Source organism: Populus euphratica, unplaced genomic scaffold, assembly GCF_000495115.2.
Source record: "Populus euphratica unplaced genomic scaffold, PopEup_1.0 scaffold1855.1, whole genome shotgun sequence".
Lineage (NCBI taxonomy): Eukaryota > Viridiplantae > Streptophyta > Magnoliopsida > Malpighiales > Salicaceae > Populus > Populus euphratica.
In genome coordinates this window covers 17,008-30,346 of record NW_011501696.1, presented here as the reverse complement: position 1 = coordinate 30,346, position 13,339 = coordinate 17,008, and the positions used below count along the sequence as shown (strand labels likewise).

Sequence of the window (13,339 nt, the reverse complement as noted above, 5' to 3'; positions counted from 1 at the left end):
CCTTATCTGTACATAACGCTTCCTCCCCCTGGAAAAAAAAAAAAGAAGCTACTTAAACTTAATTACCTGCTCATTAAACCTCTCCTTCTCGTGTACATAGTTAGGCAAAGCAATGATCTCCACCTTAATTTCATAAAACAATAAATGAAAAAGATATATTAATAATAAAAACAGAAAGACAAAGCTTTAATTAACATTTGTCAAAGAACCATAATAATAATAATAATAATATCATAGATAAGGAAGATGAAATCAACCCACATTAAAAAAATCACCCAGAGTCTGAGCCTTGGGTTTAGCAGCTGCAGCCCATATCTGTATAATTTAGAAGAGTAAAGAACATGCATAATTAAGAGGAATTATTTTACAACAATTGTCTCACAATGATCAAGGGAGAGTACATGAACAATATCGCACCTGATCAATATCTCGCCTCAGAATATGTTTTAGACGTTCAAGTGGAGTCTACATGAACACTCAGAAGAGACAGATTCACCCGTATATATTAATATATGACAGATTAACACTAAGAGACACAGATGTAATTAAACGATGTAAATCTATGTTTAGGGACAGAGCACAAATTAAACACTACCGGTGTTTGGTCGCGTAGAACAAACAACAAGGTTGTTTTGCGGGCGCCAAATAAACGCGTCATGGCCTGCATGTAAACAGCAGTAATTGGGATGTCATTCATCCTTCGGATTCTATTATAATAGGCTCAAAGGAAAATGGTTAGAGTACCTCAAAAACTGTTTTCAAAAGGGGTCTGCTGGCAGCTTGTTCTCGACCAATGTCATGGCACCACCTGTATACAAAGATAATTCAACACGAGTTGATTCTTGAATTCGTTGACTTTCCAGCATGTGTCGTGGCTGATTACCAGCAAAGGAGAGCTTAAACAAAAGCGAGGAACTTATAATAGCTTGATTGTAATATTCATTTTAATTTCTGTCCCAATTACCAGTATCTTGCTTTATTTTAGATGCAAAAATAAAGGGGAAGATATTCACAAATTAGAAATAAGGATACGAAAATATTAGGAATAATTAAACTCACATGTTTATTATTACAATGTCAGCAATTGCCAAAGCAAAGAGAGCACTTCGCTTTTCAAATGTTGTTGTGCCGTCCTGAAAGCAGATATCATAAAATTAATCTTTAAATTGCAGTACCGTAGCTATAATATATGGAATTAATTTGACACTCGCTATTAAATCTCTAATAACAATATTGTTGATAGAAACACAAGTCGGAGAATAATTTTATTGAATTTTAATTATTACAATTAAAACTCTACTTAAATTAATTAACTTAATAAAGGCTTAATTAAGAGTTTATGATTCATAATGACCATATGTCGCTACTAATAATTAAAGCCATGGCGTCATATCAGTTATGTTACACCTTCATATATATATAAGAATAGACTGTGATTATTTCATAATGACCATATGTAGATACTAGTTTTAAAGTACAATCTTAGAAAGTCGAAAGCAAACTTTTTGAACACTTGGGGCTAGACAAAGAAATCACCATTGGCGATTAAGCACAGCTAATTATTTAAAACAATCAATTGAATTTTTTCTGTACAACAAAATCATGTAATGTTAGATGCAAAGCAAGCTTAATTAATTTATACTTGGCCTCTTTCGCTGCTGTCCGATCCCTCCACATCGATGGCAATTGTGAAAGGCTCAATACCAATACCCTTCCCAATCCAAATCCCCTGGGTTGTTTGACCCCTGAAAATATTAGCTAATTAAACCATCTTTCATATCATGGCGCAAAACCAGAATATATAGACGAATCCTCATTTATAAAACAAATTAAAAACACCAAACCTTCCTTCATATGCATCCATCATCGTGAAATCTGTCCGAAAGAGCTGATTCAAGAGGGTGCTCTTCCCTGTTCACCAAAGAAGGCAAATTAAACAATTTACATGCTTTCTCTGCATGCTAAGTGTGCTATAAACACACATATACGGTACAGATCACTACAGCAAATATCTAACCACTATTGATACAAAAGAAAAAGAAAATGTGACTCTTGTTATTAATTGTACATAAGAGAAAAAAGTTTGCAAGTATACCGCTACTTTGGGGGCCAATAATTGCAACAGCAGCATAAGAGAGACGACGCTGGGCGAGGTTAGTGGTCCTCGTGAAGCTTTCTAGTCCTTTCAAGTTTAAGACACCGGCACCGCTAATGAGTTGGAAACTGCAACAATCTTCCGCCATTATTACTGTATAACTCAGCCCAACAGCTTTAGACTGTGTTTAAGTAACAAGAATTTTACGTACGAGAAGAGAAGGGATGGAAGGGATTTTATAGACAACTCAGCTTTCGATTTTCGATTTTGCAAGCGCACACCATGTGGAAAAACGGGGACACTATTAAGGTAGACTTGACAGCTAGGACTATAAGGGCTTAGAATTCTGCTGTGTACAGTTTTACTAGACAAGTGGCACACAACTTGGATTGGGTTTGACTGAGGAGAGAACGCCTGCTTTGAAAATTCAAGCAAAGTCACCTGTCGATTCGAGTCATCTTGCGAGGAATCCGAACGAGCAGTCTCTCTACTCCTTTGCGTTCGAGTGGATTGGCCTGCCTGTCCAAAACCACTGGCTCCAATTTTAATCCTACAATTAGATTTTATTTTTTGTTTCTGTAGAAGGACTTCAATTTCGATCCTGCCCTATCAAGAAATTGTTCAGATTTTCACCGTGGATCCATTGAAAGTTTAACCGGAGTAGATATTATTTTTATTAATATAAATTAAAATTTTTTAGAATTATATCCAAGCATTTAAGCTAGTTTATTTTTATCTTGAACTAATTAATTCTAGATACTCAATAATTGTTACTTGTTCTTCATTTTTATATTTGTTAGATGTATGTTTACCCAACCGCAAGTGAATGAAAGTGAGACATAAATGTTATTCCATAATTTAACCCTTTTGTGGGAATTTGTGGGTCTATATAATAAATAAATAAATTTATTTTTTAAAATATTTTAAAACAAAAAAACAAACTATATCTAACCCGTGAGTGAATAATTTAGTGCCAGCTGATGTCAAGTTGGGTTCCGAATCTAAATTGGCACTTGTTAGCCATCCACGTGTGAATAGAAAAATGTTACTCCGCGACTGAATCCATCCAAGTCAATTTATATACAAATTTTATAGGCTGCAATCATGTTGGTCGATAAATTCATAAGAAAACAAAATTTAAATTCGTCACGGGATTTGCACTTCAGTCCTCAAATTAATAATGTCCGATGGGATTCTTATTTTTTTAATCTCTTTCTCTTGACTTGACTTGCTCGATTCCTTTTACCAATTAACAAACTTATCTTAACTTGACTTGAATTTTATTTATTTATTTATTATTATTATTATTATTATTATTATTATTATTATTATTATTTTTTGCTAGAACTTCCACCTAAATCTTTCAAATCCCTTTGTGAAGACGCATTTATGAAGCCACTTCAAGTTCATTATTATGAATTATTTTTATTGTTATTTTCTAAAAATCACCCCCTAAATGCGGGTCCCTCTCTCTATGAACAACACAAGAGGTTTATATATTTTTTTTTTTTGACTTAAATGGAGTGTCCGGATCAGCTTGCACGCACCACGACTAATCTCTACAGCCTACTAAATACCCTACAAATCCAGTAAATATGTAAAGCATCACGAGAATGATAGGCATGCACGCCATGGTTTACACTTATAAAAGCACAACAACTGTCTTTCTCAATAGAGGAAGTTACAGGGTAATGATAGGCGGGGCTTTTCCTTCATTGCATTTACTGCTTAAAGGCCTAATTTGGTGTCTTTTCTAAATTTAGGAAGTTACAGGGTAATAACAGATTCATTGCATCTAAATTTTTCTCTTGTTTTATGCAACAACTGGCTTTAATTTAGTGTGTTTTCTAAATTGGCAACCGTGTGTGAATAACAGTGTTGGAGAAAAAAGTAATATTCCAATGCAAATTGTACCCTGGAAGAATCTCCGTCCTCGAACACAAATATTTTTTTAAAAAAATCATTACCATTCTATGGAGCTCGACAGAATCTTTCTAAGTCAATTCATATGTTTTCTAAATTGGCAACCCTGTCTTATCTCTTTGGTTCTTTCTGGGTAGATTCTGCCAAAGACTTGGTTTCTTAATCTTCACAATATTAACATCCGTTTCGCCAGTTGTTCTTGGGTCAAGGATATAAACAAACCCTTTTGTCTGGTTTTTTGTATTAAAGAAGCTTGGGCTGCCTTGACAGGCCTCTGGGTTTCTTCAGTTGGGTTATGAGATGTTTTGGTCTGGGCCCATTTCTTTTCCTTGGATAAGGCTTATCTGGGTTCTAGCAAATGAGCTTACATTATCATATTATGGGGTTGGTTCTGAATAAAAAATTATCCATAAGAACAAAATATGGAAAAAGCAATCTGCATTACCAATATGCATACTTGAACATAACCTCTTACCATGTGCGTGTCTTCCAAAGATGGATCAGCAACTTTTCTGTTCATAAGAGTTATGCCTTTATTACCAAGATACAAAGAAAGTTGGAGATTAATTACTTACCGAAAATATCATATTAAAAGTTCCCTCCTTCTACCTCCATTGAATATTACTCTACAATACTGAATTCCATTAATCTATGATGAGAGATTTGCAAGATTACCATTTGTACAAAGTTAAAATATTTTTACCATTAATGTTGATTACCATTGGTAGAAACTGATGATGTTTTTACCAGTACCGCTTATCAAATTACGAACAAACTTTTTTCATCAGTTTCACCATAACATGTTTCATGGATCGTTGGGCACACAAATATAAACTGTCCATGTGTGGATTTGTCATTATTACTGTTGTCACAGCCTCGTCACTCTCATGAAAGTCGCAGCCCCTGCATTTAACACTGCGGCGGCCCCAGCTACTGCCGCAGCAGCCCCACCACGACCCCAGCTACTGCCGCAGCAGCCCCAGGAGCAGCAGCAGCAGCAGCAAGTGCTGCTGCAGCAGCAGCAGCAGCAACAGCAGCGGCAACAGCAGCATGAACTGCAGCAGCTGCATACCTTCCAGTTTTCCTGTGACCATCCTGAAGGAAACACCATGTATTACATTTCGAGTGATGCATAAATTTCTAGTCATAAAATCTTTAATCGGCTTAAAGTTTTTTCTTGGTTTCGGTGCTTAAGTGTAGAAGTATAGGAACTTTAATTGGCATATAAATTGAAGATGGCAAATGATAAACCGAGAATGTTCTAATAAATTAAGTTTAAAGTTTTTTAGTAAGAAAAACATTCAAACAGATATTGTGAATGCAATCAAATTACCAAATGAACATGTAATGTGATACCAGAGTAAAATATACCTGGCGGGATCTAGCTCCGGTCACCATAGGTTTTATCTTTTCTATGAAATTCATCCACAATGATTTGCAGTCCTCTGGTTTAAGTAGAGTGGTAGCTTCTGGAGACACCTGCTCATATTTGATTATTATGAGAAATCAGTTTGACTCAGAGACGTGTAAAACTAAATGCATTACATTTGCATACCAATAAGCATGCATAAATATAAATTAACACACATTCACCAATTGTCACCTCTTCCCCTGTGTCTGAGGCATGGGCGTCCGGTGCAGCTCCCATGAATGTATTGTGCAAAGATGGATCAGGAACAGTTCTATCCATAGTAAAAAAATATGATCAGGCATTTGGTCGAAGCGCATGGCCGCCATGATTGATAGTATTCTCAAAAACTATAACAAAATAATTGAGAGACATTCAGAGGTAACTCAAAGTTTAACCATTTAAGCATCCCAGCGGCCATTAATTAGACAAAATCTAGGCAATGTCACCTCTGAGAGCGCGTTCCTTTCAATTTCATCAAGGTTTATTTCCCTAGTCCTATACCATGACATTGAGTTTTCGTAATGTCTGAGTACCTGTGAAAACCTAGAGTACGCTCCAAAGCTTTAATAAAAAAACAAAAGGGAAAAAGAAAACAGCTGCAATTATGTAATGTACCTATCCTTCATGCGCATCAGAACTCTCCCTGCATCTGCTGCTTCTCTTGGCTTCATCTTCGCTAAATTATTGGCATGCTCCCTCATATGTTGCAATTTAGGGTCGATAGCAGAACTACGCAAAACGAAACTAACATCAGCATCTGAAAACTCTGATATAGCTTCCTTAGTGTTGCACTCAAAAACATCTCTTATTGATGCCCGTGTATCTCTTTCACCAGCTTCCAATTTGGTAAACGCATGAGTTATTTGTTTCTGTGCAGGAGCAACATATCAAGATTTGATAATTCGATTGAGTAGAGTGACATGCATACCACCAAGAACACTAACAGATTGTGATGTCAGTGAAGGAAATACCTCGTAACTTGCCACCATTTCTGACAACATATCGCAAATAAGTTTTTCCCGGAATTTTGAAGCATTCCACTCACTCTGTTGAATGGCAGCATCTGAAAGAGCACAATATTGAAGGTAACGTACCAAATCTAGGAAAATGAGTTAGTAGATGAAAGATGCTCACCAATCATATGAACACAATTTTAATCATAGAAGGACAAGCTGTAAAAGCAACATCTTAAAAAGTTGTGGTCGCTGTGTTTTATTTTGTCCACTAAGTTACTTTGTTCAATGAAGTATCCATTAAACTAGCATTAATCTTCTTGATGCAGACAAGTTTATAAACACTATGTAGATAGCTTAACAAATATTTCATTGACCAATAAAACAAGTTTAGACACAAGAGGAGACATAGTCATATCAAACTAGGTTAACACCTTAAAACTGAGATAACAGAAAATCCGATTATTGAGTCGGGTTCAGATTTTTCTAGGTGGTGATTCTATAGAATGTTTTCCTATGAAAATCTACTCTATACTTAATGAACTGTTGAATCTTTTAGAATTAGGCCTATAAGTTACTATTTGCGATAATTTTAATTTTTTCCTGGGATTTTCTGGATTTATCATTATTATTTTGGATTTTCTTTTAATTTCCTTTATGTTTTCAGATATTCGGTGACATTAGGTTGTTTCCTGGTAGATGTAGGTTTTCTTGGCCTTTATAAAGGACATGTAAATTTATTGAGAAAGCAGCCAATTTTTAAAGAATAAAATCGCAAATTTAAGATTCACATCTACTATCCTTTTCACTCATTAAAATTTATGTGCTTGCAGTACTATCGGTGTTCTATTAGCTTCTGCCTGCATCACTTTTAGATTTCACTTTTAGAGTGAAAATTGTAACAACTTGAGATTTGCACGAGTACAAAAAGCAAGTGGTCAACTAAGAAGAGGAAGTGGAGGACCACATCCTGAGAATGTTGACTACCTACTGTATACCTTCATTGATTCCAGTGATAGAGCGGATACAAGATTTTATATCGTCCATGAGAGAATAAAACTAATGCAGGGCTCTTTTGGGAGTTTGATAACTCATGCATATCAGTTAGATATGAAGTTTTTTCTTCAGGTTTAAACTATCTCTGCAGTCATATTACTTGCCCATTGAGTGCCGCTAGTTTTCATTACAGGAGCATGCCGAGATCAAACAGAAGGCTAAATAGCAGTATCTAAGAAATTTAATCAGACCCTCGAGACAAATGAAAGATTGACAGTTTAACACAGAGTCAAATGATAGATTGACAGTTCAACACGCAGTCAAATGTGTTGATGGTAAAAATACTTGATAACAATAGCATCCAGAGTGCACCTCAAAATTATAATTAAGAAAAAAATATAATGATAAAACAATTGAAAGAGGAGTTGCTTTAGAATATTATGAAAGCCGAAAAGAATGCTTTAGTTTTATGCATATAAGATGTAACAACAAAAGCAAAGAAAAAATAAATTAATATTGGATTTTTAGAAAAGAAAAAACAAAATAAAAATTAAATATTAAGAATCTTCAGTGTTTGGAGTCTAAATACCTTCACATCCTTGATCAAACTTGAGCATGCACGATCGGGAACAGAGATGAATAGCAGCAACATATTCTTGTCCTTCATTCAGTGACTGTTCCAGGCTAGTTTTAAACCTATTAACTGTGTTGGAATACAAATGCATCAGCATAGTATCATAGGCATCGCGTACCACCTACATAACATATTGGCACATTTGAGTTGATCAGTATAAGAAACATATAAATACAAAAAAAAAAGGCAAAAGAAAAGATCAAATATCAACAAATTTCACAATAACTAGGGAGTTTAAGAACTTGAAAGAGGAAATATACATGCTAAGGCCTTACCATCAATGCATTTGACAGCAACAGTCGCCGTTTTGCAGTTTGTACCTCTTGATCAAAATAGACTACCTCCCTGTCATATCTATTTGGGGAAAAAAATGCAAAATAAGAGATTCCGGATCAAGTTGAACAAGAAGTATATGGATAATTTAAGTAGGAATCAATTACTTCACGAACCAAAGTATAGCTATCAAATTGATCATAATTCAAAGTTTCCACTTCGATTTGAGACAGACAAGCATATACTTAACTGATCAACTGACGGAAAGAAGTATTAAAATTGAAGAATCTTGGAATAAAACACAATGTAAGTTAACATTAAATATCACACAGATCTTACAATGTGAACACATCATCTTATAGAATTGACCCCATGATGTATACTTACTCTGAAAGATAGGTTTCCAAAATAGAACTGACAGCTCCTCCAAACCCTGATACTGGACCATCTTGAACAGCTTCCTTCATTTTCAACCAATCCTGTAAGAAATAAATTTAGTACTAACTGATATTAAATCAAGTCGGTGAACTTTAAAAGAAAGAAATTAGAAAATAGATTCAATAAAGTACCTCATCGTATGCAAAGCATTTGAGCTTCTCATCTGCAATCTCTTCACATCGAACAGTGGCAACCATGACCTGATAAACAGGATGGGAAGTATATTTACATATGAAACCTGATGGTTTATATTTACACAGGAAAATGGCTTTTAATAAACCTTGACAGCAGGAAGATCTAAATCCTTGTTGTCTTTTATTATTTTCCAAATCTCTTCTGCACGAAGAGGAAACACTGAGGCAGGTTCAACTTCCTGCCTGTCACCAACAAGACCTCCTGGACAAATGGAATGGACAAACCGCTGCCTCAGTTGAGCAACCTGTAAATGTCAATGCTATCAGAAAAATGGAGTTACGAATTACAGATACCGGATTTCTCACTTGATACTTGCTGTCCTAGTTGCTCTCACATGCACAGATCCATAAAATTATATTATCACAGGACGTAATGCTCATTTTTTCATTCTTACATGATACGCTCCTAATGACTGTTAAACACTCTCCAGTTAGAGCTAAGCACCAATGTGTGTGTTGCATGACTATCAAGTTTAACTTGCATATCTATTAATAATTGGTTAATTATGGACTCCAGAGTTAACTTCTAAATGAACCACATGAATTGAAGATGAATTCTCGGAAACGAAACACAGCCTGTCACTCCCACCAAACCTTTCCTAAGAGACTTGAATGCAATATTTAAGAGTATATGCCCCATAAAGGATTTTTGGTAAGCTTGGCTTGGAGAATTAGGTTCAGGGTTTGACATATATGCACACTTGGAATTAATTTGTTACCATAACTAGTTCTCTACAAGAATTTGGAGGTAAAATCAAAGCTGAGACTAGTGCCTAGAGAGAAGAAGGAAATAGAGAGTAAGAGAGAGAAACCATAGGCACCAGGCTTTCAAAGTAACATTACTCTATATTTTATCTTGTAATTCAACTCTAAGACAGGAATATGCTGCTGTTCTGTCCCTTCATGCAAAAGCCAATGATTTTGAATTCCAATTATTTGGTAAGCATATGCAAAGCTACAAATCATTCCAGTCATCAATTCTAGAAAACACGCAGCAGCACAATCTAGAAGAACTCAGGACAAAAGTTTTGAGGATTGACAAAGTGCTTTCTAAGTGGAAAAGCTACCTGCTCTTTAAATTTCTCCTCTTGGAATTCATAGTGAGGCAAAGCAGCGATCTCCACCTTTATATCAATAATTAGAAGCATATTAAGTTCATGGAACTTAAAAAAAAAAAAAGGCAACATATGATAAACATATGCCAATGGCATCAGTATGGAGATGGAGGTGATTTTTCATACATTAAAAAACTCTTTGAGAGGAGCGCTACAGAGAGTCTCAGGCTCAGCAACTGCAGCCCAAATCTGCAGAAAGTATGACCTCAGAAAATGCTGGAGAATAAGAAGAGAAATAATTGATCCAGAAAGAGAAATGCATAAACAGAGAATAAGAAGTATGAACAGAAGTACCTTCTCAATATCTTCTAAGAGAGCAGTCTTTAAATATTCAAGTGGAGTCTACACAGACAATCAGAAAAGGGACAGAGATTCAGCGTTGAAGATGCATTCAAAGAATGGAGCGCAAGGTGCATGGAATCTTGCCTCAAGAAACTTATCTGCACAAGTCCATACCTTTGAGTGATCACGTAGAACAAACAGTAGTGCTTTTTTGCGGGGCTTGAATAAACGCGTCATGACCTGAATACAAGAAATAATAGATTATCACATATCAGCATCAAATTATTACTTAATATTACACACTGGGCTAAATGAATGCGGCTAAACAGTTTTGATAAAATGGGGTAAGTTTGCTGTGAATAATTTGAGTTGTATCGGAGGCTCCTTATCTATATTCTATTCATGATGAGAAATTTGAGATGTATATTTCTCCATATATACCCATTACAAACTGGCTTATATCTAAAGAATTGGTTCACTTACAGCTCGCTTAAGTTAATGCAAATTGCTTTCAAACGCCAAGTACCTGGAAAACTGTTTTTAAAAGGGGTCTGCTGGCTGCATTTTCCAGGCCAATGTCTTTGTACCACCTGGATATGATACTCAACACAAAATCATTTGACAGAAAAAAGTAATGGGATGCCTTACCGGCTATGGAAGGCTACATCAAACTTCCCAATTGTGGACAAAGTCATACCCAGTTGTGGACATTTATCAAACTTCCCAGGCAGAAAAGGCATTCAAATATTATAATGATGAACATACAAAACTCACATGTTTATCAATACAACGTCAGCGATTGCCAAGGCGAATAGGGTGCTTTGTTTCTCAAACACTGTGTCATCCTGAAAAAAGTACATTCGCAGTGCCAAACTTGTATAAGCATCACATTCGGAGATTGTAGCCATAAAGTAATGCAAACGGAAATATTGAAACCATTCAGTAATCAACGATTTGTATGTTACAGAGGTTGCAAAGAATACAATGTAACCATAAAACCCTCTCAATTAACAAAGCAAAGCTAAAGTAATAGAAAGCTTTAAGAGTTACCTCGCCTCTTTGAGCGCTGTCGGTTCCCTCGAAATCCATGGCAATCGTAAAAGGGTCAATATCAGTACACTTTGCAATCCAAATGCCTTTGGTTGTTTGGCTTCTGAAACGTTTATAATTACATTATCTTCCTCTTTCATGTATACAAAGCAACAAGAACAGTAAAATATACAAATTCTCAACTAAAAAATAAAAATAAAATTAAACCTTCCATTGTATGCATTCATCTCCTCGAAATTGGTATGGAAGGTCTGATTCATTAGGGTGCTTTTCCCTGTTCAAGATTAATTAAGTAAAAAGCTATCACTACCAACTTCATTAAAATCAATGACTATTAGGAAATGATTAATAAATCAACACGAAGTTAAGAAGTTGAACACTTGCTTACCGCTACTCTGTGAGCCAATGATGGCGACAATAGCATAGGAGAGACCGGACTGAGCGAACTCGGTGGCTGTCATGAAGTCTTTGAGTCCATCCACGTTGAACTTTCCATTTCCATCAATCAGCTGCATGCCTTGCTCCATTTTCATTTACTATCTAACTCAACCACAGTAACAACAACTCTTGAAGTATACATCTTCATGAGTCAACTTCTACTCGAAGAAGTCGTTTGCTTTTGAGTTTTGACCCCACCAATAAATGAGAATAAGTATATGGAATGGAATCAACCAGATTAATTTTGAAAAAAAAATTTAATTTTTTTATTTTAAATTAATTATTTTAAACATAGATTTTTTCTAAAAAAAAAGAAGAAGAAAAAACAAATATTCACATAACAGAACAATCAGAACAAAATTGAAATGCTTAGGCCAGAATTTGACCAAACATTTCAGAATAGACCAAGATCCTGACCGATTTGAAATTTATTTCAAGTTATTTTGTATTTTAACCGGTACAAGATGTATTGAACATTCCGAATGAAATAAAACAAAATTGACAACTTTGGCAAATAGTATGGATTTCTCAAACATTTATTTTTGGGTTATTTTTCAAATCTATTTTTTTCTCTTCCAAAATAAAAATAAAAATAAAATAAAGACCAACGATGCGAAGGAAGTAGGCCGAGGAGGATCTCAAACATATATGGGAAAATTAAGTTGCAATTCTTGATGAAGTTCGAAGCCTAATTATACTCTATTATATCTAAAACTAAAGAAACAATGTAGATTCAAGCCCAAATTAAATGATTATTGGACGAATCTACATAGAAATTAAGTTCAAGGGCATAATTAAACTTTTAATAAGTCAATTTTCTTTAATCATAGGCTAAATTAATTCTCATAACTCAATTCTGGGTTAATCTCTAAAATTTATTTTTTAAAAAATAAAATAAAAATAAAAGCTGGCGATGTGAAGAAAGCAGATAGGGGAGGGTTCCAAAAAATACATAAAAACCAAGATGCAATTTTGGAGAAAATTCAATGCCTAATTGTACACTATTACACCCACAAACGGCGAAAAAAATGCAAATTCAAGGACAAATTTAATGATTATTGGATGAATTTGCATAAAAATTAAGTCCAATGACATAATTAAATTTCTAATATGCCAATTTGATTTAATCATGAGCTAACTTAAAGTTTAATTATGTTTAAGAATTAATTTGTGTTCAATTGAAGGGTTAATTAAGTGCAAGGACTTAATTATACTTTGAATGGGTTAAATTAATTTTACTTTGAGCTTAATTGGTAAACAATTAAGTTTGGGAGTCCAATTTGGTCTTAATTGAGAATATTGGAATTTTAAGAAACCAAATTTAATTTTTACCAAGTTAATTAATTGAAATCAGGGGTAAAATCACAATAAAATTAAAGTTTTGGAGTCAATAAGAGATATAATTTAACATTTTCGCAGCCAAAGACCACTTCGTAAAATGCCTCGAACTATAGAAGCTTAATTGGTTGAAAACAAGGGTGAAATTGAAGAAATTGAAATTTTAATGATTAACTAGGGGTTAAATTATATAAATTTG

At 34.7% G+C, this 13,339-nt stretch overlaps 3 protein-coding genes across 5 annotated transcripts in view; all 3 read right to left on the bottom strand.

The window, feature by feature from the left end:
- The window catches only part of LOC105118287 (protein ROOT HAIR DEFECTIVE 3 homolog 2-like), a 32,727-nt gene that overhangs the window by 3,742 nt on the left and 15,646 nt on the right, over window positions 1-13,339 (bottom strand). The gene's annotated exons all lie outside the window — the stretch shown is intronic.
- On the bottom strand, window positions 843-2,410 carry LOC105118284 (protein ROOT HAIR DEFECTIVE 3 homolog 2-like). The gene is made up of 5 exons (XM_011016196.1): window positions 2,096-2,410; window positions 1,845-1,911; window positions 1,643-1,745; window positions 1,016-1,133; window positions 843-970 (listed from the first exon to the last, which is right to left on the bottom strand). The coding sequence occupies exons 1-4, from the start codon at window positions 2,241-2,243 to the stop codon at window positions 1,056-1,058; spliced, it is 396 nt and encodes a 131-aa protein (XP_011014498.1). The 5' UTR covers window positions 2,244-2,410; the 3' UTR covers window positions 843-970; window positions 1,016-1,055.
- Window positions 4,781-11,946, bottom strand: LOC105118285 (protein ROOT HAIR DEFECTIVE 3 homolog 2-like). 3 transcript variants are annotated; one of them, XR_840924.1, is made up of 20 exons: window positions 11,753-11,946; window positions 11,572-11,638; window positions 11,365-11,467; window positions 11,089-11,159; window positions 10,841-10,904; window positions 10,489-10,554; window positions 10,327-10,374; window positions 10,159-10,221; window positions 9,985-10,041; window positions 9,004-9,162; window positions 8,855-8,923; window positions 8,673-8,764; window positions 8,288-8,366; window positions 7,968-8,133; window positions 6,401-6,492; window positions 6,045-6,298; window positions 5,876-5,972; window positions 5,622-5,776; window positions 5,390-5,497; window positions 4,939-5,113 (listed from the first exon to the last, which is right to left on the bottom strand). XR_840924.1 is itself a non-coding variant. In XM_011016197.1 (19 exons), the coding sequence occupies exons 1-19, from the start codon at window positions 11,895-11,897 to the stop codon at window positions 4,949-4,951; spliced, it is 1,947 nt and encodes a 648-aa protein (XP_011014499.1). In that variant the 5' UTR covers window positions 11,898-11,944; the 3' UTR covers window positions 4,781-4,948. The 3 variants fall into 3 exon arrangements, 2 of the variants coding, with proteins under 2 accessions (XP_011014499.1, XP_011014500.1); XM_011016197.1 differs by lacking the exon at window positions 5,876-5,972 and having other exon boundaries at window positions 4,781-5,113; window positions 5,622-5,700; window positions 11,753-11,944; XM_011016198.1 differs by lacking the exons at window positions 4,939-5,113; window positions 5,390-5,497 and having other exon boundaries at window positions 5,674-5,700; window positions 11,753-11,944.

Excerpts from the sequence above, each read along its gene's own strand:
- LOC105118285 (XM_011016197.1), bottom strand. The coding sequence starts at position 11,897 with ATGAAAATGGAGCAAGGCATGCAGCTGATTGATGGAAATGGAAAGTTC. Across the intron at positions 10,905-11,088 it reads GACGTTGTATTGATAAACAT|GTGGTACAAAGACATTGGCC; the intron begins GTGAGTTTTGTA and ends TATCATATCCAG. Across the intron at positions 9,163-9,984 it reads AGGAGAAATTTAAAGAGCAG|GTTGCTCAACTGAGGCAGCG; the intron begins GTAGCTTTTCCA and ends TGACATTTACAG.
- LOC105118284 (XM_011016196.1), bottom strand. The coding sequence starts at position 2,243 with ATGGCGGAAGATTGTTGCAGTTTCCAACTCATTAGCGGTGCCGGTGTC. Across the intron at positions 1,746-1,844 it reads ATGGATGCATATGAAGGAAG|GGGTCAAACAACCCAGGGGA; the intron begins GTTTGGTGTTTT and ends TAATATTTTCAG. Across the intron at positions 1,134-1,642 it reads ACAGCAGCGAAAGAGGCCAA|GACGGCACAACAACATTTGA; the intron begins GTATAAATTAAT and ends ATCTGCTTTCAG.